General features: G+C 35.2%; 1 protein-coding gene across 2 annotated transcripts in view; it reads left to right on the forward strand.

Moving 5' to 3' along the window:
* The window catches only part of Snx6 (sorting nexin 6), a 60,496-nt gene that overhangs the window by 14,826 nt on the left and 29,560 nt on the right, over positions 1-16,110 (forward strand). For both annotated transcript variants that reach the window (XM_078050227.1, XM_078050226.1), the window contains exons 4-8: positions 1,681-1,791; positions 5,520-5,641; positions 7,438-7,561; positions 12,540-12,635; positions 14,787-14,892. In XM_078050227.1, the coding sequence (XP_077906353.1) occupies positions 1,681-1,791; positions 5,520-5,641; positions 7,438-7,561; positions 12,540-12,635; positions 14,787-14,892 (559 nt within the window). The remainder of the gene's footprint in view (positions 1-1,680; positions 1,792-5,519; positions 5,642-7,437; positions 7,562-12,539; positions 12,636-14,786; positions 14,893-16,110) is intronic.

Consider the following 16,110-nt stretch of genomic DNA (forward strand, 5'->3'; position numbering starts at 1 on the left):
TTAACCCAAGAGCACTTTACCACTGAGCTATATCTGAAGCCTTTTTTGAGTCCTTTTTGGTTTTTATTTTGAGACAGGGTCTTACTAAATTGCTGAGGTTGACCTCGAACTTGGGATCCTCCTGTCTCAGCTTCCAGAGCCTCTGGCAGTACAGGCAGGCACCACTGCACTTGGTGAAATGTACTTTTATTTATTTATTATTATTCTTTAGTTGTCGATGGACCTTTATTTTATTTATTTGTATGTGGTGCTCTGAATTGAATCCAGTGCCTCACGCATGCTAGGCAAGTGCGCTACCACTGAGCCCCACAACCCCAGCCCCAAAATGTACTTTTTTAAAGATGAACATTTTAAGACATAATCATAGAGCCTACATATAATACAAATTTAATTATGTGTAGGTTTTTATCTATTTTTTTGTATAATTTTATTTTCAATTTTGTTGTTGTTCCTTCAGTTAGATTGCTATCCTACAAATTCTTTTTTTTTTTTTTTTCCTTCTCTGGTAGTAGCAGTTAAATCCAGGATGTTTTACCACTGAGTCACATCCTGAGCCCTTTTTATTTTTTTATTTTGAGGCAAGGTCTCTTTTTTATTTTTTAAAAAATAAATAAAAATGTCTTGCTAAGTTATTCAGGCTGGTCTTGAACTTGTGATCCTGCTATCTTATCCTCCCAAGTAGCTGGGATTACACGTTTATATGATAGCACCTGACTTCAAATTATCATTCTATTGCAGTTGGGCACATTATCAGATTGTAAATCTATTTTTGTTTGTTTGAATAGTTGAGTTTTATAAATATCAATAGAATAATTTTTATTTTAGTTTTTATTCCCTTGTATCATCCCTTTCTTTCTCTTCCTTTTATCCACCTTCCCTGTTCTGCTTGTTTTACCTCAGTAGGATAATTCTTAATTAATGGTAGCAGTATAAGATAATAATAGCCTGTCAACATTTCCCAAAGATCTGAGGATAAATTTGACTAAGTGTCTTGGGGTTTTCATACTAGAGTTTAATGTCACTGGTAGTCTTTCACATAGACTAATTTTTATTTATTTTTGGTACTGAAATTGAACCCAGGGGTGCTTAACCATTAAGCCACATCCCTAGTCTTTTTTTTTTTTTTAAATATGTTTATTTTATTTATTTATATGTGGTGCTGGGGATTGAACCCTGGGCCTCACATGTGCCAGGTGAGCACTCTACTGCTAACCACAACACTAGCCCCCTAGACTTTTTTTTATATATTATTTTATTTTTGGTACCGGGGATTGAACTCAGGAGCACTCAACCACTAAGCCATATCCTCAGCCTTGTTTTGTATTTTATTTAGAGACAGGGTCTCACTGAGTTGCTTAGCACCTTGCTTTTGCTGAGGCTGGCTTTAACTGTGATCCTCCTGTCACAGCCTCCCAAGCTGCTGAGATTACAGGTGTGTGCACTGGGCCCAACTGTATTATTTTATTCTTTTGAGACCGGATCTTGCTAAGTTGCTTAGGGCTTCACCAAGTTTCTGTGGCTGGCTTTGAACTTGTTATCCCAGCCTCCCAAGTTGCTAGGATTATAGGTGTGCTCCACTGTGCCCAGCTAAGACTGATTTTTAAAGAACTGAGATGTATTGTTTATCAAAAGTTGTTAGTGTAATTTTGACTTTTATTCAAAAAGAATCTGTCTTTGCAGAGTTCATTGCCAAATTTTAAACAGAACGAGTTTTCTGTTGTTCGACAACATGAAGAATTTATCTGGCTTCATGATTCCTTCGTTGAAAATGAAGACTATGCAGGATATATTGTAAGTATTGAGGTTTTATTTTAATCCCATTTTTAAGAGCATTTTGTATACTCTTCTCTATTGCAATCTTTTATTTTTAGTAAATGATAAGTTTTTTTATTTTTTATTATTTTATTTATTTGGGGGAGAGGGATACTGGTGATGAACCCTGGGGCACTGAGCTCTATTCCCAGCCCTTTTTATTTTTCTTTTATTTTGAGACAGGCTCTCACTAAGTTGTCCAAATTGACTCTGAACTTGGCATCCTCCTGCCTTAGCTTCCTGAGTTGCTGGCATTACATTCATGTGCCCTGTGCCTAGCACTGATGTGATTTTTAAAAATTTCCCAGTTTTGTTACAAAACTGGGTTACTATCTTTTATCTTGAGTTGTCCTGTTTGGATCTGTAGGAATATGTTATGCTTCCTCATTTAAACTTAAATTCTGTTAGAAATGAAATGAGTTTGTCCTAGAAATTAATTAAGGGATTTTATAAATCATACTGGCTTTGAACCCTTAAGTGGATAGGTATTTACTTTTGGAAGCCTCCTTAAGGTGTTATCATCAATAATCAATGGTTATTATGCCTCAGCTTTTGACCATACTTAGATTTGTGAGATTTAATTTGATTAGATTTTTTCTAAAATCATTGTGACCCAATTCCATCTCTATTCTTGGAACCACCACTCATTTTCAGTCATTTGTTTCCTTTTAATACCTTAGATTTTGGTGAATGACCAGTATACATTTTTCTTTTCTCATTCTAGTTCTACCTTTTCCCCCTACCTTCTTGTGTGATGGTACGTTTTTCTTTTTTTCTTCCATAGGCTCTTCAAAGACTAAGACTTATTTATCTTTATATACCTGTTGCACAGCATTATGCCTAGTATGTATATACTAGATGCTTGGAGAATATGTGTTGAACTGTACTTGATACTTTCTGACCCTAGGTGTAATCTTTTATTTTTTTTGGTTACCAGGGATTGAACTCAGAGCACTCAACCACTGAGCCACATCCATAGCCCTATTTTGTATTTTATTAGAGACAGGATTTCACTAAGTTGCTTAGCGCCTCACTAAATTGCTGAGGTTGGCTTTGAATTTGTGGTCATCCTGCTTCCACCTCCCAAGCAGCTGCGATTACAGGCATGTGCCACCACACCCAGCCAAGGTGTAATCTTTTTCATGTAGGTCTTTGTTTTGTTTTTTTTAGCGGTGCTGGGGAGCAAACCCAGGGCCTCGTGCATGCTGGTCAAATGCTGTACCACTGAGCTATATCCCCAGCCCTTATAGCAGTTCTCAATTTAACTTTTCTTCCTTTTGTTCCACTTCCTTTCTTTGGCTTTTCATCATTGTGCCCTTAATTGTTATTTGTGTTAATTGTTTTACCTTACATGTTTTACCTTATTCATCTGCTTCACCTATGGAGAAATAGAATAAGTTTAGTCATTAATTTATCTTATTAGTTTTTTCTTTTTTTTGTTATTTTTAGTTTGTTAGCTTTTTAAAAAACTCTTTTTGCTTCTGGTAAATTCCTCTAATCCAGAATTTTTTTAAACATTTCCTGCTGGATAATATTTTTAGTATTTGTTAATTTAGAAAATACATGTAGTATAAAACTACTACGAACCCATTAATTAAAAAACTTAATTGAGGGCTGGGGTTTTGGCTCAGCAGTAGAATGCTCACCTAGCATGTGTGAGGCCCTGGGTTCGATCCTCAGCATCACATAAAAAATAAATAAATAGGGCTGGGATTGTGACTCAGTGACAGAGCGCTTGTCCCGTATGTGTAAGGCACTGGGTTCAATTCTTAGCACTACGTATCAGTAAATAAAATAAAGGTCCATAGACAATTAATATACATATATATATACACACACACACACACACATAAATAGATAAGTAAAATAAAAGTATTATCCAACTACAACTAAAAAATAAATATTAAAAAAAAAAGAGGCTGGGGATGTGGCTCAAGCGGTGGCGCGCTTGCCTGGCATGCGTGTGGCGGCCTGGGTTCGATCCTCAGCACCACATACAAACAAAGATGTTGTGTCTTCCGAAAACTAGAAAATAAATATTAAAAAAAATTCTCTCTCTAAAAAAAAAAAAGAAAGAAACTTAATTGAGGGGCTGGGGTTGTGGCTCAGTGGTAGAGTGCTCACCTAGTCGTGTGTGAGGCAATGGGTTCTATCCTCAGCACCACATAAAGATAAATAAATAAAGGTATTGTGTCCATCTACAAAACTTAATTGAAATGCTGGGAATTGATATTGGCCAAGTTATATTGTTATATTGTAAATTGTGTGCATGTATGAATATGTTAACAACCAATCCCATCATTAAGTACAATTATAATGGAGCAGTTTTTTTAAATTAAATTTTTTTTATTTATATGTGACAGCAGAATGCATTACAATTCATATTACACATATAGAGCACAATTTTTCATCTCTGGTTGTATACAAAGTATATTCACACCAATTTATGTCTTCATACATGTACTTTGGATAATAATGTCCATCACATTCCACCATCACTTCTAACCACATGCCCACTCCCTTCCCTTCCCACTCCTTTGCCCTTAGAGTTTTTCTATTTCTCCCATGCTCTGCCTCCCTACCCCACTATGAATCAGCCTCCTTATATCATAGAAAACATTTGGCATTTGTTTTTTTTGGGATTGGCTAATTTCACTTAGCACTATCTTCTCTAACTCCATTTATTTACCTACATATGTCATGATTTTATTTTCTTTTATTGCTGAGTAATATTCCACATATATTGTGTATATATGTTACATTTTTTCTTTATCCATTCATCTGTTGAAGGGCATCTAGGTTGGTTCCACAGTTTAGCTATTGTGAATTGTGCTGCTATAAACGTTGATGTGGCTGTGTCCCTGTAGTATGCTGTTTTTAAGTCCTTTGGGTATAGACTGAGGACAGGGATAGCTGGGTCAAATAGTGATTCCATTCCCAATTTTCCAAGAAATCTCCATACTTCTTTCCATATTGGCTGCACCAATTTGCAGTCCCACCAGCAGTGTATGACTGTAACTTTTTCCCCACATCCTTGCCAACACTTATTGTTGTTTATATTTGTTTTAATGGACCAATTTTTTAAAAGTGGGAAAAGACCAACAAAAAATAAAAATCATATTTGTATTTTATCATGCTTTTACAAAAATGGCATGTATATTTACTATATACATTTATTCAGTCTGTAGTCAGAGCTTAGAGCACATAGGAATTTGAAGATTCTGGGATGCTGTGTAGGAGTCTACAGATGGAAGTTTGAGAACAATTGTAAAACTAGAAAGTAGTATTATGCTATATTTCGTTTTTGGTGTAAAGGACTTCAAGGATCTTAATTTCTAAAATTAGTGAAGCTCTGGAAGCACAGCATGGTGGTACAGACCTGTAATCCTAGCTATTTGGGAGCTGAGGCAGAGAGATTACAAATTAGAGGCCAGCAACAACCTGTCTCAATAAAAATAAGAAAGTTTGGGGATGTAACTTAGTGCTTTGCCTAGCAAGTGTGAGACTCTGGGCTCAATTCCAGTACTACAAAAACAAACAAAATCCCTGAAAACTAATGAAGTTCTCCAATCTGAATGTGATAGTTTACAGTGTTCAGTTCATTCAGGATACCTTTAAGTTTCCCAGACACAGTCTTATCTTGGCGGTGGTACAGTGTGGAAAAGAAATGATAGTCCCATAAAATAATTGATTTACTTTTATTATAGATTCCACCAGCACCACCAAGACCTGATTTTGATGCTTCAAGGGAAAAACTACAGAAGCTTGGAGAAGGAGAAGGGTCAATGACAAAGGAAGAATTCACAAAGATGAAACAGGAACTGGAAGCGTATGTGATGTTTTCTGTTGTTGTTTTGTTAGTTGTGTTTGTTAATGCCTTTTTTTGTGCTGATAGTCCATTCTTTTAATCATTTCACCATTGTGACTTTGAAAGATGCAAGTTTAAGTCACACAACTAGTGTTAATGATCATGATCAGAGCCTACAGGAAAATTATAGAATCATTGTCTCCCTTGTAAAATTACTGTTTTAAATAAACTTTGGAAATTATAAACAGAGGATCCAAAAGCTTGTAAACAATAGTAGAAAGGGAATGTGATGTTTTAAAGCAGAATGTATATCTTTTTTTCACAAGGCCATAGTCCTTTCCATTCTGGTTCTCTTTGAAACTTCTGTTTCTCATAGAAAGTGTTGAGCACTTTCTTCTTCTTTTTTTTTTTTTTTTTTTGAAGTGTAATAGTTTTCTTCTCCTTTTCTCTGCCTTTGACTTCTGACCAAAAGGAAAAGAATAGGAGCAAAGGAACCAGAGAATAGTTTAGAATTGTTTTTCATTAACTATTGGTTCTATATACACTATTAATGTGTTAAGTCCTTGGAAAATTGTGATAGTTTAAATTTCATTTTTAGCTTATTTGCTAAAAATACACTTTTTCCCCTTTTACTGATCATTTATGCTTTGGAGTTTCTAAATTATTTCTATTTTGAGAGTTGTACAAGGAAATAATTGTCCTTGCTTTATTGTCACTTCCATATCTTTTTTTAATGGTCATTTCTCCACTTCTTGCATTTCCTTTTCTTCTCTTCCACTGAGTTTCAGTTTTCAAGCATATATTTATAGAGCTACTAGACTCCTCTTCAGAATAACTACATAAACTCTTTTGAAAAGAAAAACTATCAAAATAGGTCTTCTTTGTCAAAGTATAAAGTGACAGATATTTTAATTATTCTGTCAGTATGGGTGCAAGCAGTAATCTGATAGCAAACATTTTTAAAGTTTATAAGACATTGAAAACTGAAAATTAGGAAAGCATAATAATATTGGAGAATCTGTGATTTTCCAGTGGCCCTGATCATGATTCTTTTGTGGTCTGGTTAGGGGTTGGATAACAGAACCTTGGGTTTATTCTACTGCTACCTCCATCCTCTGCATCCTTCTTTTTTGTCTTCACTGAATGACTACCCTCACAGAGATCAAACTTCTCCCAACATTGATCCTGCTGGTTTGCTGGTATGTAAAACTTATCCTTCTTGCACGTAGTTGAAGCAAGAATATTGGGCCTTTTGAGTGTTTTCCTTCCCTCAAACTGACGTGTATTACTGTATGTTCACTAGGATTCATTGATGGTGATATTAAAATCTCTTAAACAGATTTCTTCAGTGTAATGGCAAAAACCAGTCTATGGTGTGTTTCTTGTGTGTTTGGGTTATTAGATGAAAATAATGATTAACATTGAAAATATGCTGAGGTTTGGATTTTGGTAGGTTTTGTACTAAGGTGTTTAAAATTAAAATCAGTAGTAAAAGTTGAAACCTAAGGTTTTATCATAATTTCTCTGGAGGTAAAAATAAACACCCCCATAGACCTTTAACATCAACTTGCATAGTGAGAAAAGTTTGTAAAATTTAAAAATATTAACATTTAGATATAATAAATACTATTAACCAGCATGAAGTCTTTTTTAGGGCTGTGTTTTATATATTTAATTAACAATTCAATTAAAACCTTTATTTACCTGAATTGTATTTTATATTCTTGATTTTGCTTTTAGAATAATCCAAAGTACTTCCTGAAAATATTTATTACAGATGACTTTCTAGTTGATAGTTTTTTTGTGTGTTGTTCTAGTGAATATTTGGCAATATTCAAGAAGACAGTTGCAATGCATGAAGTGTTCCTATGTCGTGTGGCAGCACATCCTATTTTGAGAAAAGATCTAAATTTCCATGTCTTCTTGGAATATAATCAAGATGTGAGTATCAAGTTGATGAATGCAGTAATTCAGGTTTTTTAAAGAGTCATTAGAAAGGTGGGAAGTAGTTACTATAAAGCCTTTTTAAGAATGTTTTTATTTTTTTAAGAAAGTTTAAAGGGGCACATTTTTAGTAATACTGAAATATTTCATTATTTGAATGGATTAGTTAAAGAAATGGTGGTAAATCATGTTCTATTCTGAGCACCTGTAATTCAAAACTTTCTGAGAACCAACTTGATGCTCAGTTTTGGAGCATTTTATATTTCTGGATTAAGTCTGCTCAGTTGGTAAAATCTGTGCAAATATTCCCAAATTCAAAAAACTCCAAAATCTGAAACGCTGTGTTTCCAAGTATTTCGATAAAGGTCACCCTGTGCTTTTATCAAGTTGATACTGATATTTCATCCTGAATAGTGAACTTAGGAAATAAAGTGGGCTGGAGATGTAGCTTAGTAGTAGAACACTTGCTTAACATGCCTGAGGCCCTGAGTTCTCTCTCTCTCTCTCTCTCTCTCTCTCTCTCTCTCTCTCTCTCACTCTCACTCTCACTCTCTCTATCTCACACACACACACACACACACACACACACACACACACACGGAAAATAGAATAGAGTTATCAAATTGATTAATGTTTTTTAAATTTGAATTTGGGCCTTCTGAAGCTTTGTGGAAAATTCCAGGGAAGTTCTTGAGCTAAAAAATTCTAGATTATGACTGGACATGGTGGTGCATACCTGTAATTCCAGTGACTTGAGAGGGTGATGCAGAGGGATCATAAGTTCGAGACCAGCCTCAGCAACTTAGTGAGTCCCTAAGCAATTTAGCAAAACCCTGTCTCAAAATAAAAAAAATAGAAAAGGGCTGGTTATGTAACTCAGTGATAAAGTGGGTTGAATCCCCAGTACCAAAAAAAAAAATAAAAAGTGCTAGATTGCTTTGGGTAAATCACTGACTCCTGATCTGTTTAACTGACATTCTTTAGTGCTGATGGCTTCTAATATTGCTCACTCCTTTCTTGCTTCCCTGCCTAAAAATTGCTAATGGCAAAAAGAAAAGTTAGGTGACTGAGCATTAAAGGTTTTTTTTCTAAGAGGAGGAAAATTTATTTGGCTCATGGTTTCAGTCTGTGGTTGGTTGGTACCATTGCGTTGGGAATGAATGGAGGCACAGCATCATTGTGGAAGGGCATGCAAGGGAAAGTTACTTACATTATGGCAGCTGGGAAGCAGAGCAAGCTAAAGATTTCTTTATTCATAGTGCTGGCAAAATTTTATTTTAGTAGATAGGTGATACATGTCATAGAACTTATATTTAGATGACAAGACTAATTCATAGCTTTTATGGAAAACATGTAGGATAGTGCTTAATTTGCTTACAAGTTAACATCAGGATCAAAGAATTTTGCGAATATAAGCTTACTTTTCTGATTTGGTTTTAGTAAATATAAATTATACATTAAGTTCAAGGCTACACTCAGCAATTTAGTGAGACCCTGTCTCAATAAATAAATAAATAAATAAATGAAGTCCGAGATATAGCTTGATGGTGAAGCATCTCTAGGTGCTTTCAGAAAGCTTAGGGGTTCATACATTTTCTTACACCAAAGCAAATTTATTTATTATTTTTTCCCTTATAAACAAGCATTTAAACAAACATGCCAGGCATGGTGGTGCATGCCAATAATCCCAACTAACCCAAGAGGTTGAGGCTGAGGATTTTGAGTTTAAGGTCAGCCTGGCAATTTAGTGAGACCTTGCCTAAAAAATGTATTTGTGTGTGTGTGTGCACGTGTGCGCATGCACGTGTGCCTGTGTATACACATTCGTATGTGTGTGTGTATATTGGCACATACACACTTAGTAAGGAGGATGATATATTCTAATAACCCCTTTTTTAAAATTTTTTTTTAGTTGTAGTTGGACATGGTACCTTTATTTTATTCATACTTTTTTTTTTTTAATGTGCTGAGGATTGAACCTAGTGCCGCCTCACACATGCTAGGTGAGTGCTCTACCGCTGAGCCAGAACCCCAGCCCCATAATAACTCTTTTAATATCAGCAAGTGGTGTTTTGGAGAAAGCCTAAGAAGATGGACTGGAGCTGAGTGTGATGGTGCATGCCTGTAATCCCAGCAACTCTGGAGGCTGAAACAGGAGGATTGCAAGTTTCAGGCCAGCCTCAGCAATTTAGTGAGGCTCAAAGCAACTTAGCAAGACCCTGTCTCAAAATAAAAAATAAAAATGGCTGGGAATGTAGCTTAGCAGCAAAGCGCCTATAGGTTTAATCCTACCACTCCACCTCACTCCAGAAAAAAAGGACTGGAAAATGTTAATTGTTTACAGAGTATTGTGGGACAGATGAACTGTTGAAGTATCAAAGGGCCATGGGACTTAGGGGGAGACCTAGAAAGCCTTTTTCTTGTATTTAATTGAGAAAGGGCCACTGTTATGAGAAATAATCGCCTTTAATTTGCTTTACTTATCTGGCTTGCACCTTTTCTATTTCCAGTGGGGAATAGTCTTGAGTCTGTTTAACAACAAATTTTTTTTTTTTTTTAATTGTATCAGGGATTGACCGAAGGGACACTTAACCACTGAGCAACATCCCCATTCCTTTTTATTTTTTATTTTGAGACAGGGTCTCCCTAAGTTGCTTAGGGCCTAGCTAAATTGCTGAGGCTGGATTTGAATTTGTGATCCTCTGCCTCAGCCTCTTGAGCTACTGGGTTACATGTATGGGCCACCAAGCTGGGCTGGATATTTATTTATTTTGGGGTAGTACTGGGAACCTAGGACTTTAGGCATGGCAGGTAAGTGCTCTGTCACTGAGCTAAGTCCCCAGCCAACAGAGCATAATATATTTAATCCCCTAACTTCCATTAAAAAATCTACCTCAATCAGTAGGCACACATAGGATCTTTTCATTGCCTTAGTATTACAGACTCTGAACAGACTTTTGTCTGTTCTCTTCTTCCAATTTCCATTACTCATTCATACATCAAGATCATTGACTTCATTTTGACTCTTGTTAGCAGTTCTACTGTGTACCTTTCTCTCATCTAGAGTACTTTCCCTATCATTTATAACAAACTTCCATCTTTTCATTTTCTGTAATAGCAAATTTCAACTCATCAGTTTCTCTTGATCAGATGATAACCTTGGTTTCAGGAAAGTGGAAAACAATCAGAAATCAAATTCCTAAACTTCCTATGTTCCCTATAATGATCAACCACCTTAGCAGCCACACTCGTTTATTAACTTTTATATTTTATTTTTGCTTCTTATTTTCTGGTTATCTTTTATATCTTTTTCCTGCCTGACTTGCCTGGCTAGAATTTCTAGGACATTGTTAAATGAAGTGGCGAAAGCAGACATCCTTTCCTTTTTCCTGATGTTAAGGGGAAAGCATTCACCCTTTCACCCTTAAAGATGATGTTAGTTATGGACTCTTTTTTTTTAGTTGTAGATGGACACAATATCTTTGTTTTATTTGTTTATTTTTTATATGGTGCTGAGGATCGAACTAGTGCCTCACGCATGTGAAGCAAATGCTCAACCACTGAGTTACAACCCCAGCCCAGTTTTGGACTTTTTATAGATGTTCTCTGTCAGCTTGAAGAACAATCCAGTCAGTGTATGATAACTGGCCCCAATGTGTCACGGAAGTAAGAGGCAGACAAATCTAGGATTGCAGAATGTAGTTTTTAGAGATCTCGCTAAAAGTGTGGTTCAAGGTAGCAACATGATCAGTTGGATCCACACAATTTGGGTTAGAAGGATATGTGTATATATAGGTTAGGACAAAAGTGACTTCATCTTAGCTAGAATATACCTCTTTAATCTTAAGCTCTAATATTAAAGAGTCAGGCACATTCCTTAGAGTCAGAGTCTAGTTATAAGGTTCCATATAGCCCTCAACCAACTAGGATTACTCCGGATCAGTTATGGTAGTTATTACTCAAGATGTCTAAGTCTTGTGGGCATTGAAGTCATGGCAATGTGTAAGGAAATTAGATGGTGTGTTGCTTTATAGGGCACCTTGATGCAGCAAGCACTAGGAGTCAAAAAGAGTTAGCTGCTTCTCACTTTTACCCTTGGATGACCATTCACCCATTCAAAGTCATCTTTTGTGTTCCTTATACTATGAGTTGCTGACCCCCAACATAGGATAAAGAGTTGATATTTGGATGAGTTCAGAGTGAGAAATTTGCAGAATATATTTTCAGAGGTATTACAGAATTACATTATGATATATTTTACCTCAGTAAATTTCATGTTTAGAAAGACTCCTGAGTTAAATTTTTAAAGCATTTTTATTTATTATTGATGAATTTTTAATTTTATTTATTTATTGGCATGTAGTGCTGAGAATTGAACCCAGTGCCTCACACATGCTAGGCAAGCGCTCACCACTGAGCCACAACCCCAGCCCCTGAGTTAAATTGTTATTGTTATTGTATTATATATAGTACTTGACAAAGTAAGATGAAAGGGCTACTTATAACAGAATTATCAAGTATGCTTGTAAAATTGGACTTATCTAGACCTTATTGTAGTCCACCTGAATCTTTTAGAGTAAGGCTGGAGTTATTACCAAACTTTTTAGTACTAGGGATTGAACCCAGGAACACTGTACCGCTGAGCTATATCTCAGCCCTTTTTTATTTTGAGACATAATCTTGTTGAGTCGCTCAGTCTGGCCTTGAGCTTGCTGTCTTCCCACCTCACTCCCATAAGTATTATAGACACAGCAGAAGCCTATAGGGATTATAAGTGTGTACCATCATGCCTAGCTTAAAATCCTCTTTTATGCCCTAAAGTTTGAAAACTGTTAATACACATGATGAAATTTCCATTTTAAGTTTAAAAACTGGGATTCTTTTGAGAGTATAAGTTAAATGACTAAGATAAAAGACATACTACTTTGCATTTGTGACCTTAAAAAAAATGCTAATTGTAATTACTTTTCTTCAGTTGAGTGTGCGAGGAAAAAATAAAAAAGAGAAACTTGAAGATTTCTTTAAAAACATGGTTAAATCAGCAGACGGAGTAATTGTTTCAGGAGTAAAGGTAAGACTTGATTAACAGTGTTACTGGTTGAAAATTTGCTTCTCTCATTATTTATTTATTAATTTTTGTGGTGCTGGGGATTGAACCCAGGGCCTTGTGCATGCAAGGCAAGCATTCTACCAGCTGTGCTGTATCCCCAGACCGAATTTACTTCTTTTAAAAGGGAAATAGATTGAGATTTCATATGTTCAGAATTAGAGTAAGAATTTGGACAATAGAATCCTTAGGCCTGGGAAATTGTGTCCCTACCTTGGCTCTCTTTAGTGAGTTCTTTTCTCCAAGGAGTGAGAAGTCTGCAGTTCAGGAGATTTATCCATCTGGAGTTACTTCTTTACAAAACGACCATGTTGCAGTACCTCAACTCCCGTGTTTCCTTGCCCAAATCCAAAACCACCTTCCAGTTCTGCGTAGATGTCTTTTCCCCAGCTGTGCTGCTGCTGTGCATTTCATGGATGGTGAAGGGGTGATTGTAGGGCAGCTAAGTAAAGGGGAGGGGCAAGGGAAAAGGTCAGTGTGCAGGTTGAAATGTTCACCTATATATGCCCAAGGACCCTCTAGGTATAGGTTAGAGCTATAGGGTGGAATAAGAAGAGGGGCTGCAAATGTTTTTACACTTGCCCTTAGCTTAGCCTTGCAAATATTAAGAGGTAGACTTAGAATCAGATTTGAAGTTAGAAGATCTCATTTGAAGTTTTAGTGTTGCCTTCTGCTGCTGTATGTTCTTGGGGAAAGTTTCTTTCTCTGAATTTTATTTTTTCCATTTCCAAAATAGGGTTAATAATATGACCTAGCTCACAGAATTATTGAAAAGATTGAATAAGATAATATGTGTGATAATACTTAGAAAGCTAATTATTTATTAAATTAATTATTTACTTACAGTTTATAAAAGTCTTGATATAAAACACTAGTTCTCAAAATGTGATGTACTGAAACCTAGACCTCAAGATCCTTTTATTTTTATTTATTTATTTTTTTATAAGTGGACACAATGTCTTTATTTTACTTTATGTGGTACTGAGGATAGAAGCCAATGCCTCACGCATGCTAGGCGAGTACTCTACCCCTGAGCCACAACCCCAAGACCCTTTTAAAGCAAGTCTTCAAGGTCAAAACCATTTTCATAAAATTATTATGATACTTTTTGCCTTTTTTTACCATGTTGATAGTTAAAATTAGCACATATGAATTAAAGATTTTTAAACATTTTTGTCAGTAGTAATTCTTGCTGCTTGTGTTCTATTGATGTAAGTCTCAGATTATATCATATTAACTGATATTTTTCCAATGAAACATTGCTAGTTTAGAAGGGGTAAAAGTACTGTGAATATATGATTTTTTACTTCTCATATATATGTGGCTTTATTTTTTTTTTTAGATTGACTATAGTGGTTAATCATATCATTGCTCCCAGATAGGTAATTTGGCCAGTTTCCCCAGAGCAGTCAGCCCTAATGACCAAGAAAATCAATGTTTACTTCTAGTGACAGAATTTTTCTTTTTCTGAAAAACAGTTGATCATTCCCACTGGCATTAAGGTGTCTGTTGAAGCAGAGCACAAGTAGGAACATGTTTCAGAGTAAAACATGGGAATGTGAACCACAAGAGAATCTCTGAGCCTTCAGCTACAAAACTATAGATGTCTTTTTTTTTAATATTTATTTTTTAGTTATAGGTGGACACAATATCTTTATTTTATTTGTATGTGGTGCTGGGGATCAAACCCAGCGTCTCACGCATGGTAGGCGAGTGCTCTACCTCTGAGCCATAGCCCCAGCCCTAGATGTCTTACTTGATAGAAAGGTAAGCCAGATACTTAAGATAGGTGTGGTGGTACATGCTAGTAATCCCAGCTACTTAGGAGACCAAAACAGGATGATGACAAATTTGAGGCCATTCTGGACAACCTAGCAAGTCCCTCCCTCTCAAAGAAAAAAAAAAAAAAAATCCCAAAACAAAGAAAGAAATGCATGTCTATTAAAGTCTTAATATGTTGATAAAATCGATTTTAAACTCTTGATTTTTAGAGGATATAGCTATGCTATTTTCCTGATAATCTTTGTATGTTTATAATGTTGACAAAGTTATTTCTATATCATACTAAAGCAAAATAAGTGAAAAAAGCTCATATTTTTTCTTTTGATCCTATAGGATGTAGATGATTTCTTTGAGCATGAACGAACTTTCCTTTTAGAATATCATAACCGAGTTAAGGATGCATCTGCTAAGTCTGATAGGATGACAAGATCCCACAAAAGTAAGATTTTTTTTTTTGTGTGGCTTTAGCTTGAAATTTTTAATGGAATAATAATAATAAGGCTGACTTGTTACTTAGAGTTTGTAAAAATGTTGATATGAAACAGTGGTTCTCAAACTGTGGTCTGTTGAAACTTAGACCCCAAGTGAGTCTGCAAGGTCCAAAATTATTTTCATAAAAATACTGTAGATACTTTTTTGCCTTTTTCACCATTCTGACATTTACATTGATGATGCAAAGGAAAAGATGGATAAAACTCGTTGTGCTTTAGTATATACAAATCAAGGCAGTAGCACCAGACTTTACTAATAGTCACTGTAGATTTTTTTTTAATATTGAGTGATAAAATGGGAAATATCTATAAAGCACTTTGCATACTGAAATGTTATGATTCTCTCTGGAAGAGCATTTTAAATACTGTTGTTGTGACTGAACTAAGTGCTTTTTCCATGGAATACCATATTTATTTGTAAGAAAAACTAACAGATTTCCTAAACAACCAGTGCATAATGCCACAAATTGTGTATATAAAAGATTCATTCAAAGTACAAGATAGATCAATGAGGTTTATGAACAGCTTATTTGAGTATATTTAGTATTTTTTTATAATTAGTATTTATAAGATTTGGTGTCAAAGTGTACAATTTAATCATAGTAAAAATTGTGAACATGTATCCATAACCCCTGAAAGTGGCCTTTAGTGTATACTTTTTATTATTGAGGTTTTTTTTGTTTTGTTTTGTTTTTTACTGAATAGTATTCTATTGTATGGCCATGCCAACATAGTCATTTGTTCATTTGCCTATTGGTGAACATTTGAGTCATTTCTAACTTGTGTCTATTACATTATCCACCTGCATGTCTCTTTGCATGGATGTAAATTTAACTTTTTAGGAAACTGGCACTTTTTTCATAATGAATATCCCATTTTGCATTTCCAAGAGCAGTGACGTGAGAGTTCAGTTGCTCCACATCCTTGTCAGTCTTTTTTTATTATCATTATTTTTTAACTAATACAAAAAAACATAAAATTATGTATATTAACGCAGTATTAAGTGATATTTTAATATAGGTATATTGTATACTATTTAAACCACATTAAACATCTGTCTTCTGAACATTTATCATCTTTATGGTGAAGACTTTAAAATCTTTTCTTTAGCTTTTTGAAATGTACCTTATTCTTACCTTTTGCCACCCTACTGTGTAGTTGCACAC

This window comes from Ictidomys tridecemlineatus, chromosome 5 (genome assembly GCF_052094955.1).
Source record: "Ictidomys tridecemlineatus isolate mIctTri1 chromosome 5, mIctTri1.hap1, whole genome shotgun sequence".
NCBI classification, from domain to species: Eukaryota; Metazoa; Chordata; class Mammalia; order Rodentia; family Sciuridae; genus Ictidomys; species Ictidomys tridecemlineatus.